This window comes from Scardinius erythrophthalmus (genome assembly GCF_964197995.2).
Source record: "Scardinius erythrophthalmus genome assembly, chromosome: 17".
NCBI lineage: Eukaryota > Metazoa > Chordata > Actinopteri > Cypriniformes > Leuciscidae > Scardinius > Scardinius erythrophthalmus.
The window spans coordinates 19,929,605-19,949,237 of NC_138237.1; the positions used below are offsets into that span (position 1 = coordinate 19,929,605).

General features: G+C 36.3%; 1 protein-coding gene across 5 annotated transcripts in view; it reads left to right on the forward strand.

Moving 5' to 3' along the window:
* Positions 1-19,303, forward strand: part of dixdc1b (DIX domain containing 1b) — a 31,182-nt gene extending 11,879 nt beyond the window's left edge. For 3 of the 5 annotated variants that reach the window (XM_081390676.1, XM_081390675.1, XM_081390674.1), the window contains exons 6-20: positions 8,754-8,860; positions 8,946-9,100; positions 9,182-9,271; positions 9,657-9,710; positions 10,304-10,354; positions 10,665-10,769; positions 10,865-10,918; positions 11,416-11,508; positions 14,701-14,766; positions 14,847-15,008; positions 15,084-15,150; positions 15,834-15,942; positions 16,064-16,172; positions 17,770-17,849; positions 17,931-19,303. In XM_081390676.1, coding sequence (XP_081246802.1) covers positions 8,754-8,860; positions 8,946-9,100; positions 9,182-9,271; positions 9,657-9,710; positions 10,304-10,354; positions 10,665-10,769; positions 10,865-10,918; positions 11,416-11,508; positions 14,701-14,766; positions 14,847-15,008; positions 15,084-15,150; positions 15,834-15,942; positions 16,064-16,172; positions 17,770-17,849; positions 17,931-17,937 — 1,309 coding nt within the window. In that variant the 3' untranslated portion in view covers positions 17,938-19,303. Of the gene's footprint in view, positions 1-8,753; positions 8,861-8,945; positions 9,101-9,181; positions 9,272-9,656; positions 9,711-10,303; positions 10,355-10,664; positions 10,770-10,864; positions 10,919-11,415; positions 11,509-14,700; positions 14,767-14,846; positions 15,009-15,083; positions 15,151-15,833; positions 15,943-16,063; positions 16,173-17,769 lie in introns of all 5 variants that reach the window. The other 2 variants (XM_081390672.1, XM_081390673.1) reach the window with 1 other exon arrangement.
* The last annotated feature ends 330 nt before the right edge of the window (positions 19,304-19,633 follow it).

Genomic DNA, 19,633 nt, shown 5'->3' on the forward strand with positions numbered 1-19,633 from the left:
AACCTTTCATGCGACGGGAATAAATCTAAATATAATACTATAATCAACACTTTTCACAATTAGTTAATCTCAACAGCTGTAATAGTAAAAACGTAGTAAAAGTCTGAGAGAGTTCCAAAAAAAGACTGAAGTCTCACAGCAGACACGCCCCTTTAAACAGAGCGTTCAAATAAGAGGCTAAAATCAGGGTAGAAAATGGGCTAAAATAATAATTCTAAATTTTGTGATTTTTTTATATGTAAAAATCATACTAACATTATAAAATAATAATAAAAAATGCAGTTCATGACCCCTTTAAATGTATTCACATAACATGAGTGTTATGTAAGAAACTATTCTAGGACGTTGTCTAGGTCAGTGACTTGTGCTGAAGTTAAGAGGAACTTGATCAGTCAAATCTTGACTGATCTGAATAGCTCATTGCCCTGTAGGCTAGTTGATGGTGATTTACAGTTGTTATAAGGGCTGGGTACATAAGATGAGGGTACATTTGGAGTCATGCTTAAACTTAAATGCTTTTATAAACTTTGTAATTGACCCTTATATATACAGTATATATTTATGGGCGTTTACACTGGGCGTTTTAGGGAGAAGTAGGATTACTGTAGTTATTCACATCAGCTTATTCACACTTTATAATGGCATTGGTATTTCTGATACTTATGAAATCCATTTGTACAGAACAGTTCAACTTTGAGTCATGTGAGTGACATGCAGGTTTGGATCTCACCATGTCCCAATCGCATTCTGTTCACTACAATCTTTATTAAATAGTACTGTGAAAATGTTGTAAGTGTGACTGACGGATATATCAGCAAGGCTGATAAATTAGCCAAGATTTGGACAACTGTATCTGCTCTCTTTTGAATCAGTTACTAAATCTACCAGCAGCCCAATCAATTAATAATACGATATTTGATTTCAAATTCTGTGTGAAGTTTAAGTAAAACATTGCATAAAAATGTTTATGTGCAAATATTATTAGCTAATATGGGCAAAAAAGTAATGCGAAAGTGTTTTATTTTCTGTGAAAGAACTTATTCCTGAATGACGTCAAATCAGAAGTACACTACCATTCAAAAGTTTGGGGTCAGTATTTCAAATTTATTTGAAAGATATTAGTACATTAAATTGAGTTAAAGGGTAAGTAAAGTATTTTACATTGTTACAAAAAATATATTTCAATGCTCAATTATAATGCTGTTATTTGTAACTTTCTATTAATCAAAGAATCGTTTAAATAAAATATCACAGTTTTCTACAAAAATATCAAGCAGCACATATGTTTTAAACATTGATAATAAGAAATGTTTCTTGAGCAGCAAATCAGCATATGATTTCTGAAGGATCGTGTGACACTGAAGACTGGAGTAATGATGCTGAAAATTCAGCTTTGCCATCACAGAAATAAATTACTTTTTAAAATACTGTATATTATAATAGAAAACAGGTATTTTAAATTTCACAATATTACAGTTCTCACTGTATTTTTGATCAAATAAATGCAGCTTCGGTGAGCCTGAGAGAACAATTAAAAAAAAAGTTCTTACCAACCCCAAACTTTTGAACAGTTTTAGATAGATAGATAGATAGATAGATAGATAGATAGATAGATAGATAGATAGATAGATAGATAGATAGATAGATAGATAGATAGATAGATAGATAGATAGATAGATAGATAGATAGATAGATAGATAGATAGATAGATAGATGTGCAAACTGTCCAGAGCAGATCTGTGCCCATCCACAATATACCAGCTCCCCACCGTCAAAATACTGATTCTAACAGATGGGGAGAGAGGCAGGGCAGAGAAAAAGAAGATGAAATAGAGGGAGGGCTGGAGGGGGAGGGTAAACAGAGAAAGGCCGGACCGAGTCTGACATCTTCGCACAGAAAAAGAGGAGCTAGTGAGGGAGAGAGCACGAGAACAAGACAGGGACATGCAGATCTCAGCGATGGAGAGCTTTACGGAGTAAAGCAGCCGCCTGTGAACAGGTTGAACTGAGAAGAGGAATAATTAGCCCAACTCACAGCCGGAGAGAGAAGGAGAGGAGGGGGCAGGATGCAGCTGCCTTGGTGACAGAGCAGTGTCTCTCTCTCCTGTCACTGTAGACGGATTGAAACAGGATTTCCATATGGACAACATCAAGTGCATCTGAAGAGGCTTTGAACTTCCACATAGGATCTGCTGTCAGTTTCAAGCACGGTGATAAAGAGGAGCTAGTTAGCAAACGAGTGGTAACGCTGTAGACGCTGTGTGCTGAGACAGGGCTCTAAAGAAGTTGTCTGTAAGAACGATGGTGATTTCTAAACTTCTTGATGTCCTATTGATGAATAAACGTAGTGCAGAGGGCTAGAAACTCTAGTGCCAAAATGGGAGCCAAGCAATTCAAATGGTAAGACTCTGTCACTGCATTTTTAAGATGTTTTAAATGGAAAGTTTTACCTAAAAATGAAAATTCTGTCATCATTTACTCAACACTGATGTCGTTCCAAAACAGTATGACTTTTTCATCTGTGGAACATGATGACATTCAGTGTCCACCAAAACTTTCTTTTCCACTGCAGAAAGAGTCATACAAGTTTGGAACAACATATTGTGAGTAAATGATGACAGGTTTTATTTTTGTGTTAACTATTCCTTTAAAAACACTTAAACAGTTGATAGTTTGCACGCTTGCAAATTTTTTAGCAATTCACTTTTTTTCCTATAAAATGTATAGTTTGTTTAGATTCACATAGATTTTACTCACCAATTCACTTTTTCTGATGCGGTCATAATACCTCAATGCTTTTAATGCTTACATTTTAATGCTTCTCAGTAAAAGGTTCACATCGACAGCGATTGGAAGCAAAAAAGCTACCAGAAGTCATTTATTTGAAGGAGAGCTGGCAGACTGAGGTGATAAACCATTGATGATTTAATAACATTGAGAAGGGTTTTATGCAAATTCTTAGCAAACACATGATCCACAGATACTTAAAGTGGCTTTCCGACCTTTAGCGATTTAGTGGTTGTCAGTGAATGGACCTGCGTTTTATGATCATGTGTGGCTGTGAATGACATTAAAGTGTCGGACCCAGTTTACCTTTCTACTATAGCTCACGCATGATTTTGGATCAATTCTCTATGTCACTGCCACCTGTGAGGTGCTTTAAGATCCAATTTTGTGCCTTTTCATCTGTCATATGCATACAACACAATATGAACTAAATCCAACACTTTGATTTGACATTTGACAGGAAATATTCTCTTGTTTTGTTCTAAAGCAGTTTGTTTTCCTCACAACAGTGCAAAGAATGCCGGATATGTCTGCTCAGACTCTTCTCCTCAAAACAGCCTCCCAGAAGTGAAATAATTCCCGAACTTTCACCCTGGCAGCAGAGAATTTCCGTTATGTTGACGTTGGCCTTTTTCTTTAAATAACACAGGCTCTTGTCCCCAATTACTAACGCTGAAACGTAAATATACTTAAATGAGCTTCCTGCAATTCTTCCAAATGACTTCTGGGTTTGTGATGGACTTCTGATGAGCTCTCATGAGAATCATCTAATGACCCTTCAGACTGACTAATCTCATGTGGGAAGCAGAACATGTTTATTTGCATTGGACCACTTGTTGGTAATTTTTGCGCTTTGATATGCGAGTCCTGAGATCTAGTAATATTTATCAGATGTTTCAGGAGGATCACAGCGAGCTCTGTTAGAAAGATTACTGAGTTTCCTGCTGGGACTGTGAAGCAAAATTGAATCATCAGGGCAGGCTTCACCATGAAGCAACAGTTCTGTATGTTCCCATTGCATTTAATCAGCGGTTATATAAAACCCAGTCAGCGAATGCTGCAGTAGCTTATGAAAAATGGAACACATTTTGTTTGTTTCTTTTTGTTTTCCATTTCAAATGGAATGGTGAGAACACTTTGCATAGAAAGAATCTCAGCGCAGGCTTGTGTTTCATCCAGAGAAAACAGCTATAGCGGATCTTTATTTATAACTAGAAGATCGCTTTGCCTTTGTGGGTTTGCTTTGATTCCTCTCCAGTGGAATCAGTCAGTCATTCCCTAGCTGTCGTTTTCCATCCATCTTTGCTATGAATAAAGGATGTTTCAGCTACAGCAATTGCTGATGTTGAACACTTCAAGGCCATTTGAAATGCTTATAATGAAATGCTTGGTTGTGCAATGCTGAATGTGTTATATTTCATGTCCTCTGGGCAGCCAGTTGAACCATACACTGAATCTGAGATTTTTTACATCATTGTTTTGTTAGTGGTGCTTGCTAAGGATCATTTTTACTATTACTAATACATTTGAACCAGCACACCGCCTGAATATTAAATTATGTGTAAGCTGATCTGCTCTTCTATGGAGTAATACTTTGAATCTTGCTAAATGTGTTGAGGAAAAAATGGTTTTAAGCGACTGGATGTGCGATATATTTTAGTACCATATTTTTAAAGTTTTCTGTGTTGCCCTGTACTAAATATGTAATTCTCATGCTCATTTCAGCTGTTTTTACATCTAGATTACTAACTAAAGATTAGTTAATCTTTAAAAACACTAATGACTTTAGTCGGTAAGACTTTAGTGTAAGTAAGATTTGTTAATGTTACTCACCAAGGCTTAATTTATTTGGTACTGTAAAAGCAGTAATATTGTGAAATGTTATTATAATTATTACAGATTTCTATTTTTATGTATTTAAAAATTTAATTTATTCCTGTGATTGCAAAGCATTTTCAGCAGCCATTACTTCACTCTTCACAGCCACATGATCCTTCAGAAATAATTCTAATATGCTGATTTAGTTCTGAAGGAATATTTCTTATTACAGTTTTGCTGCATCATATTTTTGTGGAAACCGTGATCCATTTTTTTTGCAGGATTCTTTGATGAGTAGAACGGTTGAAAGAACTGTTTCAAAATAAATAAATAAAAAACTTCAAATAAATGTTACATTTTTATTAAAACATTATATATATATTATTAAATTATATAAATTGTATTATCTAAAAATGTATTTTAAATTTTTAATAAAAAAGTGTTACTGTCACTTTTGATCATTTAATTAATAAAATCCCAGTTTTGATCCTTGCTAAATAATATATTTGTATATTAAAATAAAAATCATACTGGAAAAAAGAAATCGTACTGACCACAAACTTTTAAACAGTAGTGTACAATGGAAGGACTCGAGTCAAATCTAAGAATCAGAGTATTGTAAAAACTTGGGGATGGACCAGTAATTTCCAACCCCGTAAGTACGATTTCGGCGCTCCAACACCCCCAAAACATTTCCAGACATACAAATATCATTTTTTACTACTTTTGATTGGCCATTTGACTACTTTTGTTGCACAGACCTGGCAACCCTGCACCCAGAACACCCTAGCACCCATACAGCAACACACTAAAAAGCACACAATACACCTTAACATCTACTTAACAACGCCCTGGCAACCACCCTAAAATTGCACTTGCATTTTCTTCAGAAAATGTATAAAAATATATTTTTCCTCTTTAATAAGCCCTCTACTCCATTATTTAACTTTGTTTTGTTTTATGTCGGAGTAACTGTTGCATATCAATGCGCACATTGTTTTTAGAGTCTTGTTTTGGGAACAGAGCTTCAAAGATCAGTAAAAACCCCTTAATAAATAGTGAGTGATTTTTCCAGTCTAGTTTGGATCACATGAGTTTCAGTTAACTCTGTGTCCATCTATTAATTATAATGTTTTTTTTCTGGCAAACACAGCACAAAAGGGAGAATAAAATTGTGGAGAAACTGAACTGAATAAGTGAGTGTCTTTAGTGTCTGTGTGGGTCACAATCAGAAGGGGGGGGGGGTTTGGATTTGTTTTTGAAAGAGAACGTTCCCCTCCTTCCCCCTCCCCACAACGTGAGAAAAATAAAACAAAGAGAGTAATGTGGAGTGCGACGGGCTGTCTCTTTCAGGGTCTCTGCGGTCTGTAGCCTGGATCAGGACAATGAGAGCCAGCACAACATAGGCTACATACTAAACAAAAAAAACTACAACAACAAGCTCTCTGTTTCTTTCGAGAAGAAGCATTGTTGCTTTGTTAAGACGACAAAGCGGATCACCCTTGGTCATTTGTCTTTATCCATCACACATAAGTAAAATAATTTGCAGCAGAGCTCAAAAATGTTTGGAGATTTCCAGGCATGATATACTCTGGCTGTTTTTTGTTAAACTGCTGCACTAAATCCACACAATTAATTTTGACTTGGGGATCCCCAGGCCTTAATCTGTCTGAAAATAAACATGAATTCTCCAAAGGTCACCCAGACGGGATCCATTTGCTCTGTGTGTTGGTCTGTGTGAAATGTCAGTTAACGTTTCACTGCAAACGAATTGAACCAATGAGGTGGATGGGATTTATTCCCTGATACAAGTCTAGTATTGACTATGACAGCACAGTTTTCACACTCTGTCTAATGTGAAGGTCATTTGTGTTAATGGGTGCAGGACTGTTCTTTCATTTTTGTGACTTTGCTTAGAGGAGAATTGATGTAGGGGAATTCAACTTGGCATGCATGAAGACAGCAGACAGAGAAAGAGTGAGGTTGTTGGCACTGCAATCTTTTGCTGTCCCCTCACAGACAGGTCTGCCAGGGCTACACTTGGACAACTCATCATGGGTTAAGATTAGATCCATGTCCTTCGCCCCAGGGCCTGAAAGACATTGTGGTGTCAAGCCTTCACTCCTCCACTAGTCTAATTCATGTGGAAATCTAATACTGACAGAAATCTTTATATTCATACCTTTCACATACACTCTTACAATGAAAGTGAAGATTAAGATGACGAAGATCCTGTTTGAACTAAAGAAGGTTTTACAATCTGGCGCCACAAAGGGTTAGTTCACCCAAAAATTTGTATTCGGTCATCAATTAAACATCCATCCATTCATTCCAAACCCATAAGACTGTTTATCTTCAAAACACAAATTAAGATGTTAAAATATACATATGTATATATATTAAATAGAGATAGATTTCTGATCCATTACAACACAACTTTGACACTACAAAAAAGTTCATAAAGATATCGTAAGTTACATCGTGAATATGAAAAATGGAAGCTCAAACCAGCTGCTTGTTTGAACCAATGAGGTGTGTTTTTGAGTTTCCATTTACCATATGCAATGTGCTCTATGTATGTGCATTGATCATAAATCGGGATGGGTCTCGAGAACAGCTTCCATTTTAGAACCGGTTCCAAATTTGCAAGAATTGGTGATTCGATAAGAAACGTGCATTTCAATTCCGCTTATCGTTTTCTTTGTGCACATTTTATTGTGATTTTAAACCATTCAAGCGCAAGAAGACTTGTGTAACAGTATTGGATCCGTGCAGCTCTTAAAGTGACAGCAGCCTGATAGTCATGCTGCCGTCTCTATAATAACGTTAATCAAACAACAAAAGATACAGAGAAAATTCACTCGCTGTTCTTGACTGAATAACTTTTGTAACTATATATTTGTAATGTAGCCTATTTTGTATTCATAAACTAAACTGTTATTTAACATTTGATTACAAATTCTGTTCCTGAATACCTGAAAATCTGTTTATTTCAGTTGTATCTTTGTTCAGTTGTATTTATTTGTGCAATTGCTAATTTGTTAATTTGTTCTTTTTTAATTACTGAGTGTTTACTTGTCTTTAATAATGCTTGAAAGTTATATTAGTTTGGCTAGTTGTTTTTATATGGTATTTTTAAACCATAGACAAAAGTTCCTTTAGTCTGTTGATTTTTGTTCATGGTATTCAGCCACAATGAAATGTTTTGCAATAAGACTTAGAATAAATGTGAATGAAATCTAAGTTTTTTTGGAATCGAAATTAGGAATCGATAAGCAGAAGCGAAATCTGAATTTTTTTTTATTCAAACGATACCTAACCCTAATCATATAGCATCATAGTTCTGTCATGACAACTCTTGGAGTGTTTTGCATGGTAATGGACATGACAGTGTTGATATGTTTGAATAGATCTGCTGCACTGCTGCTGCTGTTATTGGTGCTGCTGCAGAGCAAGTACGGGACTTACTACTGCCAATACATGATACGCTGCTGTGAACAAGAAAGATATGCTGCTGCTGTACAATATAGCATACATTAATAACCCGTTGCAGATCTATGCAGGTGGAGCTGGGGAAGGTGGAAGGTTTCTGAAAGTGCTTGCGAAGTACTGCGTTTATTAAGATTTAACCACTCAATTCATATGGATTTATTTTTACAATGTCTTTGAGCTGATAAAGAAGCGCTGTATAGCATAATTCAAACTGAAGGTGTTATAATTTTCATGCATGCCAGACATTGGCTCATAAGCCTGTGCCTTTGAAACGGATTAACGGTGCATTATTGATAGGGCATCAGATCAAACAGAAGCTCAGATCCTGACAGACTTGCCTGTTCATATTTGCGAGGGGTCTCCATGGCAACTGACTTTAAAAAGGCACTTTCCTCCTTTGCTTCAGGACTGTTTATTTTTATCTAGCTTTGCCTTTTTGAGAAACCAGATGCAGCACCTGATAAACATAAATTACAAAAGTCTTTGTGATGTTGTAACTCACTCTTGGAACAACTCAATGGTGATTCTGCAATTAGTGGAATTGTATTTAGAAATACAACAGTATAATAAAAAGGCATGTGTTAGACAAAATTTTACTTTGACTGTAAAGTTATTAGCCCCACGTCAGAAACTGTATTTTTTGTTTATTTCCACAGCCTTAGTTCACAGAGCCCCACCCACAGTCCCAAAGACTCCATCAGCCTATCAGATGTGAAGGCAGGACTGCTTGACACCTTGTCCAGGGAGAAAACTATTAAATCAGGTATTGATCCATTTCAATCAATCATCTGGACATTGATGGTCTCGTCCACGTACAACAGTCTTGATCTATCCCTGTTTACCATTAGAGGACACGGTGAAATTGGCCCTGTGTGACCAGGCCATTGTCTCGGGGCATGATGGTCAAGCTGGTGACTGCACCTGGGAGGACAAACTGTGTGAGCAACAGGAACAGCTGGAGAAGGAGATGCAGGAGGCACGGAAAATGGTGTCCAGCCTACAGGTGACACTAACATGTACTATCACCTAATTTGGTTTGTATTGCTTTTAGAGAGCTTGTGGCTTATAACAGGTGGTTTTGTAGGCTCTCCTTCTGCATGGTTCATTACCTGAGGATGAGCAGGAGGTGACGCTTAGTCTGGGTGAGGGAGTTGAAAATGCAGAGCAGCAACTGGTACGTATCTTTATTTCTGTCACAATTGTGTTTTACCCCAAATTGTCCTCTTTTTCTGCCATATCCTGCATATCCCTCCCTCTTGATAATATGTGACATACTATGCCCCTTCCTCCCCCCATCTCTCTCATTCTCCCCTGCTCTTTCACTAAGCTCTGTCAGGGCAGATCATGTTACTCTCACAGTGAACTTTGCTTTGTTTGTGGGAGAGACGCAGGTATCCGTTTCTCCCCTTCTCTTCTACGATGTCTGTTTCTCTCCCAGTTCTTCTCTGTTTTCTATAAGGTTGTTGTCTGAACCAGTTCCTTCTGTGTTTAGTGTAATATGTAGTAATATATGTGGTTTTGTTCTGAAGCAGCCAAAACCCTCTGTTGTTGTGGTACAGGTTGTAATACGAAGTCGTCTGGACCAGAGCATGGAGGAGAGTCAAGATCTAAAGGTGGGCATTATTCATATTATTATATAATTATATATATATATATACACGTTTAATCTCTCTCTCTTTCTCTAATAACTGCATTAATAACTGCATTAGTCTGCTATCAATGGCTCAAGTCTCCGTTACTAGCTCTAAAATGACGTTTGTAATTAGCAATGGAGGCTTGGGATTAGAGGCATAAGAAATTAGTCCTACATACAAGAGCATTTTAAGGACATATATATATATATATAAAATGTTTTTTTTTCTGTATGTGAGTAATTATAATAGTAATAGTAAATATTATTAATATTATGAAATAATTATTTCTTTTTAATTTATTTATTTATTTGATATTTCCCCCCCCTAAATCGTTCTGCTGGAAACACACACTGTAATATATTACTTTTCCATCTCTGGACTGTTTTAGCATATTTTTGAATATGATTTAAATTTGTTTGACTCCATGATGTAGTACAGATCATTTTATAATCACTGTGGTATTTTTCAGTTTGGTCTTCGACTTCGGTTAGTTATTGATGGGCTGATCTTGTCCATTCCTGATATTTTTAAAACTAGTCTAAGATGTGAGTTTTTTTTTTTTTTACATGCAGAGGGAGCTATTGAGGTTCAAACAGGAGGCTCGCAACCTGCAAGGAGTGAAAGTGAGTCTTTCTCATCTCCAAACCTATAAATATAAATAACACCTGTAAATAATGCCTGTTAATAATACCCTCAAGGTGATGATACCGGGGGCAACTTTTTGAGCAATGTTGCTGTCAACCAGGTGAGACACAGGGCCCACGACTGATCTAAAGTATCCAGATTGAAATTTGTTGCCCATTCTCAATGGGAAAGTGCACAAGCAACATTGCCCAAAAAGTTGCCCCCGGTATCATCACCGTCACACTTAAAAGCATGAAGCAGAGCAAGTTAGATATGTTGAGATTGATTAACCCTGTCCCGTGTCATCAGGACGCTCTTCAGCAGCGTATGGCTGTGCAGGAGTCCTCAGTCCTGCAGCTCAAACAGGAACTCCTGCGCACCAGTATGGCCAAAGATGAGCTGGCAGGACAAAATGTGAGTGCATCTGTCTTTATGCTATGCATATTAAATTCTTTTCAGTACCATATCTGAGACCGGTTGTCAAGTATTATCTGTGTATATCTTCTCAGGCTGAGCTACAGAGGAAGCTAGAGGAGAGGAGCAGACTTCTCAGCGAATATAAGGCATTTTCTTTTTTTTTCTTTTTTTGTGATATGAAAAATATAATCATGTTTATTACAAAAATGTACCATAATATATGGTATTTGTTAAAATTCTACTAATTCCCCTGTTTTTGATTGTTTTTATATACATTATAGTGTTTTCTATTTTTATTTGTGATTTATAGTGTAAATTTATCTGTTTAATGTTGTCATCTTAATTTAGATCTTCTGTTTTTATCTGGTAATTATACATTTAGAAAGAAATTAGCAAAAAACTGTAACTTTTGCTTTTTTTCGCCCCTCAAATATCTTCAGTCTTGTTACTACTTTTGATTAGTAACTTATAGTGTAAGGCTAACTACCTTTTCGAAAGAGTAGACTGACTGTACATTATGAGTAGCTTGTAGCTTTCCTTCATATCAAAAGATGCTATTTCTATAAAAGATGCTGATCATACAGCTTTTCTAATTAAACCACATATATAATGTATTTAAACACATTGTCTTTGTGCTGCACAGAAAGAACTGGGCCAAAAAGATCGACTTCTGCAGCAGCAACAGCAGAAGCTGGATGAGGCACTGCGCAAGCTGACAGACAGCAGCAGCCAGCAGGTACGAATCTGCAGACTGTGAAGGAGAACTGCATGATGGGAATGGAAATGCAGAATAGTTACTGCTTTCTTAACAGAGGCAGAGATGGATAAGATGGATAGTGTTATAGTTTAACATCATAAACCTTTGTCTCTCCCAGCGTTGTCATAATCAGGGCTCGACAAAAAGGACAGTGCATTACCAGTGTGAGAGAGGTTCGGGCTAGTTGATGGAACCGACACACATGGCCAAGTCAATTCAGTTTGCACATGCATAGAGCTTCTGTTAACACAAAAAGAGTGAGGGGGTGTAACAGAGAACCTGTTCTTACTTCTAAAAACAGCTTGAGACATGTTTTTGAAACCTGAACTAAAGGTGTGAAACACGATGCAACAGCCCAAAGTTGTTGTTCCTGTGTGAATAAAGTCCTCCTTATAGATGGTATGAAGATGGTACAGCTATTATTGCAAATTAATGTTTAATTAAAAAAAAAACTATTTACAAGTTTTGCTTCAAACTAACTTTTTTTTCTACATTTGTCTCATTCATAAAGTAATATTAATATGTCAAATATATACAAATTCTAAATATATAATGTACAAAACAAAATATATAATGAACATAAGTCTAGTATGATTTTATTTGTAAATGTAGGTTAAATATACAGTAAATGATTTTGAAACTTGTTGCTGAAAAATGGTAAAAGGTTTTTTTGTTTTTTTTTTGGCTATTAAAAATGCCTCAAGGGCATACCAGAATTTACCAGATTTTTTTTTGTCTAATTTATAAAGTAATATTACTGTGTAAAAAATTATAAATATATAATAAAATATATATGATGAAAATACTTTCAATATTTTTCTAGTTGTACTATGAATGTTAAATGCACAGAATAATTATTTTGAAACTTAAAAATATGCAGCTAAAAAATTGTAACGTTTTCTTTTTTGCAAGTTAAAATGTCACCAAGGCAAGTACCAGCCTAAACAGCCCAGCATTTTAAAAAATCCTTATGGTTGAGCCCTAATGATTATTAACCTGTTTCCCTCATTATGTAGCTGAAGACTCCTGCACTTGTTTTTGTAGGACGATTGTGTGTGAAAGAGAATGTCTCTGTGTTTCTCAGACTTGCCTGCAGAGGGAGCTGGAGCACAAGGAGAGTATTAGTAGTGGGAAGTTTCGGTCATTTTACTGACTCGGATCTTTGAATCTCGTTCAGCAAAATGAATGAATCTTTATTCGAGTCATTTAGTTCATTTCAGCAGAATATAATTAAAATATCATGTTAAATAGACCAACACATCTAGTACTTACGAAAATGTTGATTACATTTGAAAAAATAAAAATAAACTTGCAGCCAAAGCCAAATTATAAGAAATTAATTGATTAGTTGGGTCTTAAAGGGAGGGTTGAATATGATTTCACTTTTCTAACTTTAGTTAGTGTGTAATGTTGCTGTTTGAGCATAAACAACATCTGCAAAGTTACGATGCTCAAAGTTCAAAGCAAAGGGAGATATTTGCTTTTAAAGAAATCACTTTTTAAGGACTACAACAAATGACTGGTAGGAACTACACAAGCTTCCTCCCGGGTTGGTGATATCACTAACCCTAACATTTACATAAACCCGCCCCTGGGAATGCGATTTATAGATTATCAAGACAGAATATGCTAATCAATGACTAGAAGATAACTTCACATCAGCTAAATAAATTCATCAACTAACCATTCAGAAATGTTATCTACATATAGTCTCTCCATCTTTGTCCGACTCCGTTTTGAACATAAAAGGCTAAAAGTTTGTGAGATTTTCAGTGCATGTCTGTATGAGGTAAAAGGACACAAGCTGTTGAAGCTCTACCCTCTGTGCCGGGAGCAGCAGCTCATTTGCATTTAAAGGAAGACACAAAAACGGTGCGTTTTTGCTCACCCTCAAAAAGTGACAACTTTAACATGCTATATAAAAATATCTGGGGGGTATTTTGAGCTGAAACTTCACATACACACTCTGGGGACATCAGAGACTTATTTTACATCTTGTGAAAAGGGCACTATACCACCCCTTTAAGTTCAGGCTAATGCAGTCTGTTAGTTCACCTCACCTCCTGATCCAAGACGTTCTTTCTTTTGCAACTTCAAATATATCACGTCTGTTCCCCGCCTCTCGTGTCTGTCTTCGGGTTCAAACTTCGAGACGTTACGTTAGTTCAGTCGACTCGTCAGTGTCTGATCTGGGCCGTGTGACACAACCCCATATATGCATTTGAATGCACTGCAGTACCAGTCCGGAAACAGAAATGATTAGTTCATCTCTCAAGTCTCGAGTCTTCGGGTTCGGCCGGGTCAGAGTCTTTCGTTCTTCCTGTCAGTCCCATAGAGACTATATATATATATATATATATATATATATATCTGTGATCTAATCTAATAATAACAACTATAATAATAATAATAATAATAATAATAATAAAAACACACCACAGATGCACAAGAAACATTTAACAATAAAAAAGAAACGGACAGGGATTTTTAACAAGATGGAACTTTTTTATTTTTCAGATAATGTTTATTGCACATATATTTTGATAATTTTATGTTAACATTCAGACACAGTCAATAATACGAATCCAATGTTGTATTTGTAGCGAGATGCCAGCGGTCAAGTGACAAAAGAATGAAGGACTCAGACCCAAAAGACTCGAAAGATGAACTAATCATTTCTGTTTTTGCATTCAGCCTATGGGTTTGTGACTTGAAGAACGAACGACTCGAACCCGAACCAGAAGAGTGAGAAGACTCGAGAGATGAACTAATCATTTGTCTTTCCGGTACTGACAGCATAGTCTCTATGGGACTGACAGAAAGAATGAAAGACTCGGACCCAGCCGAACCCGAAGACTCGAGACTCGAGAGATGAACTTATCGTTTCTGTTTCATGTACAGAACCTATGGGATGTTGAGCGCAGTCTCTGAGACAACTCGGTAGTCCCGAGTCATATTAAAGATTCGTTCAAAATGAACAAATCATTCATGAACGACACATCACTAGAGAGTATTGTCAAAGAGTTAATGAGCAATGAGACAGAGGTAACACACCTATATATATATTGGACTGTTTTCCCCACAGCTGTTTGTTTTCACACATTGCAGAGTATGTTTAGTGCTTCCATTTAATCATTAAAGTTTCAAGTAAAGACTTGTCTTATGTTTCAGCTTCCTGGCTCGCAAAACAACGGCTACTCACACCCACCGGTCACAACATCAAAACCACACCATGGGGTAAATAAGCCTAAAGCCTTTTCTCAGTGATATTATATTATATCTACAGAGAGAGATCTATATAATTGTGTCTCTTGTAGGCCGAGGAGCTGCAGTTAGTAAGAGATGCTCTGCGTAGTCTGAGGAACAGCTTTGGAGGTCACGACCCTCAGCATCACACTCTGGACACGCTTGAGCAAGGTGTGGCCAGCCTGATGGATCGCCTCTGTGACCTGGAAACACGCCACAAACAGGAGAGGACGGTACGAGGAATGTTTGGCACCCGATCTACATTGCCCCAGAATTCTTTCTTCTAAAATCAATCTGTTCCTTTGTAGATCCGAGGCAAATCTCCAGGACATAAAGCATCTCACTCAGATGGAGACTCCTGGCCTCCTACTTCAAGTAAGAATACATCCTAATCCCAAAACAGGAAATGACAGGACTAGGAGGAACAATGTGAATTTGAGCGTTTAGTTTAGTCATGAGTCCTTATATATCAAAAGTCATTAATCACAGATTAAGCATTAGAATTAATACAGTTACTTGCATGTTGTGGCATTTCTGTCGGGTCCATATCTTTCTGTAAAAGCCTGACGGGTTTACCAAAGAATCCACAGTGAAATGTACCGAACAAAAATTGCCACATTCCTAATATTAGGATCACTTGAAATGTCATTTTATTTTTAGCCCAAAGTAATCCTGTTGTAGCAATTATTATATAACATGTGAGTCAGCGTGACTAAAGAAGCAATGATGCAGAAGTAGACATTGATTTGACAGTGGAGGCAGTCTTGTGCTGATGAATTCATCTCTATTATGTAATGAAAAACGGGATGTACAAAACGAGTTGCTTTTCCAGCTTGGCAATTAAAAACTGTTTTTGTACTAACATGGACATTTGGAGTTCTGAAACTTACAGTATGTTTTTATAGCACAATGACCTCTTATATGTCAAAAAATCAGGGGAAATTAGTTTTTTTCAATTCATGACCCCTTATTCATGACACCTTATTTGTACTAGTGTAGGTATATTGCTGCATATTTAAACACTACTAAAGTGAAGAATGTCCTCTGTTCACTTACAGAAATTGCTCATTCTCACAGCAGCCCTGCGCTAAACTCATCAGCGTGCACCAAAGTCCTGTACTTTACTGACCGCTCACTCACGCCATTCATGATCAACATCGCCAAGAGGTCAGTCAGACTCTTTGTTACACATATATTTTTGCTTGAGTGGGTCTCTAGTCTTAAATCTCTATAATGCAGTATACTTTAGGTATGCGCTATGAAACTTTCCATTGTCTTATGTTGGCAGGCTTGGGGAGGTCACCTTGCGAGACTTCAAGGATGCCGTAGATCGAGAAGGCAATTATCGGTACCATTTTAAAGCACTGGATCCAGAGTTTGGCACTGTAAAGGAAGAGGTAATGCCACATAATCAATCAACAGGATATATTCTCTCTATATTCAAGCATCTAAATCAGTGGTTCTCAACCAGGGGGGCTCAGAAAACTTTCACAGACACAATCGCAGACATGATGACTTAAAAATTATCTAAATAATATATTATTATTAATAATATGTCAAATTAATGCTATTGAAAATATATCAATAATTGTAACATAAATAATATAAACTGAAATTGTTTATTTTTTTCCCCTCAATGCATATGTTATTAACAGAATTATAACAATATTCATTCAAAGGCGATATAAATGAATGAAGCACAATTCATTTTGTGATTCCAGAAAGTTCAATATAAACACTAACTTTCTGGAATCACAAAATGATTTGTGGTTAATTAATGTGTCAGTAAGTGATTTCTGAGAAACACTGTTAATATTTGAAATCAACACCCAAACAAACACAGTCCTCCCTCAATTGCTTCACCCCCTAATAATGAACACTCTATGCAACACAGGAAACCACCAGCTGGCACATCAGACAGCTCGTGCAAGGATGGATGTCTCAGATTCAACAACAACATACAACTTATCTTAGATCTATAAAATGTAAAAAAAAAAACAATGTTACTCACTTATGAGCAGAAACAAAGCAAAAGTCTGTTTTCAGACCTTAAAATTACTGTCTAAGAGCCATGTGACTGTCATGTTTGCGTGCCTCGCTTGTACGTAAACTTCCCCTGTATGTGATTTTAAAACATAAAACGATACCCAGATTTCAAAAGTACTGTTCTACTGTTAATGTCATTTTGGTAGGTTACATGGTTTTCACTATGAGATGATAGCCTAATTGTTATATAATTCAGATGGGCTACAGGTTATTTTTATGGTATTCCAAAAAAAAAAAATTATTAATGTGATCTTTGGTACATTTTACTAGTATTTACCATACTTTCAATACAAAAATTAAAATATGAAAAATATGTAATATGAAAATTATTTTAAAATAAAAGCATTTTCTTTATCAAAAACCTTTTTTCAAAAGGTACATCTTGAAAAAAAAAGGGGGGGGGGGGTCGTCTTATATTCGGAGCTAAATGGTATATTCTTCTGACCATTTCCTCTTTGGTAATATATCTCAGCCATCTCTCTTCTATAGTCTTTTTCGACAAATGTCCCGCTTGCTCACTCTCTCTCTCCTCCCCCGTCATGAGTTTATACACCGCCTACTGCTGATTGGCTACAAGTGTGTTTTGGTGCTCCGTGGATCGGTTCGATCCACTCCTATTTACACGGCCTGGACTATATACAAACACCTTTTTTTCAGCACAGAACATCTAACAAATATTCACAAAATTGTTTGTTTAGGTGTTTTTAACGCTGTTGAAAATATTACATTTTCAACAGCATTTCTCAGAAATCGCTTACTGCACCTTTAAATGACCTATATCAACATTTCCCATTTCTGTTAAAAATATATTAATACATGTTTTGACTGTACAGTCAAAAAGGCTGAGAACCACTGATTTAAAATAAATAAATTAATTAAAAACATTTAATTAAAATGTTACATATATTGTATAAAGAGAAAGTAATAGAGATAACTGGCTTCTCTCAGGTTTTCCAGGATGATGCAGTGGTGCCTGGCTGGGAAGGGAAGATCGTGGCCTGGGTAGAAGAGGATCATGAGCAAATAGGGTACTGCGTGCACCTACACAGCTGGCATCCACATCTGTTTCTCACCATTTTAAGCTCACTCTCTCTTTCTTTCCTCCACAGGACCTAACATGAGTCTGCAAGAATCTGTCAAAGGAAATAAAGACATCTGTGCCAAATATGAAATAACATTGATTTGTAACTTAAGTGTACAGAGAATGGAGTTCCCTTCAGTGCCCTAAGAAAGTCCCACCCACTTTTTACTCAATCCTGCATGAGCTGAACAGCAGAATGAACCTGATAGGACATGGAGGAACATCTGAAGGATCACCAAATGGAGAAAGTCCCCCATCTTGTGTCCTGTTCAGACCGGTAGTAATAAACGCATATAACTTTACGGAGGATGGGAGAAAAGCATTTCTGATCTGTTTTAAAGGTCTTGCCATAGAACAGACACCCATTCCAGCAAATGCTTTATGAGCAGACAAACTCTTCACTTGTGACGCAAGGAGCCTTTTGTTCGTTACTGTAATGACACACTGGATTTCTCAATTTACCTACTTTAAAGTAGGTTCTGCCAGAGTACTTTTTTGTTTATTTCGTTGAACCAAAATTGATATAATTTTGCTGTGGAAAGAGACAAGTAGGGAATCTTGACAGTCAAGAGTACTTGAGTGAATGTGTTGTGAATCTTAAGAAAGAATAGCAGTATAAATATGTGTGAGTATAGAGTGGAAAAGAGTTTAAAGCCTTGCTATGAGATTGTTTTTGTTTTTTTATCTTAGAGAAAGAGTTTCCCTAAAACTTATGTTAGACACATTCCAAGGACCAAAGCATTTTGCTTGTTTGATATAATCTTACGATATCATTCAGTATGTCGTTTTAAAGAGCCCTCTGTTACATTCACACAGGCGATGAAGGCTTTTTTGTATGTCTTTTGAGAGTTTGAACTGAAGATTTGACTGTATGGCATAAATGTGAGATTACTATTCATGATTTTGACACAATATATAAATGTAGTACATATAATTTGCAAGAAAGCGCTTTCTCGTTATTGCAGGCTTTCAAATGTAATTTAGAAACTACGAGATGTGCTGTTCAACTGCACTGATTTGAGTTTACAGGAAAGTGCCTGGAATCTGCTACAAGAGAGAGGTGACCGAGTTTGCCTTTTGTATTTTTGTTCTGTTTTATATTTATGTAAATATGTTTATATCTGAGAGACAGAGCGAGGCATAGTGCCTTTACACTGTATAAATGATGTCCTATAAATACTGAATAATATTTTAAAGATATGAAAATGTCTCCTTTGTTTCCCAAAAAGGATATAATTACTCTCATCAGAGAAGCCTGCTAACAAGAACCGTGTTCATTCACAAAGGATGGTTATACAAGCAGCTGTGTGCTTTACTGAAATTCTGCTTTTACCCTCCCGATTACTGCTGTTTGCATTTCTGGCTGAACAAGGTTTGCAAATAAACAGTTTGAAGCATTATACACTATGTATGTGTTTTTATTAAAGAAACGTAATTGTTAAAAGTATTATCATTGGTATTAATCTTCGTTATCCCCCATAGTGTTAAAGAATATTACATTCAATAATATATCATAAACATATGTATGTACAGTATGTTATATTTTTGTTGATATTTGGAACAGCACTCACACAAAACTTATTTTTGTTCTTCTACATTCTGCTATCCCACGATCTCTTCGAGTAGATTATAAGTAGATTTATAAAATATTAAAAATAGAATGGAATGTGTAAAATATGAACTATTTGAAATGTTAGCGTTTACTTGAGCTGTGGGCATCTCTGAGATGGA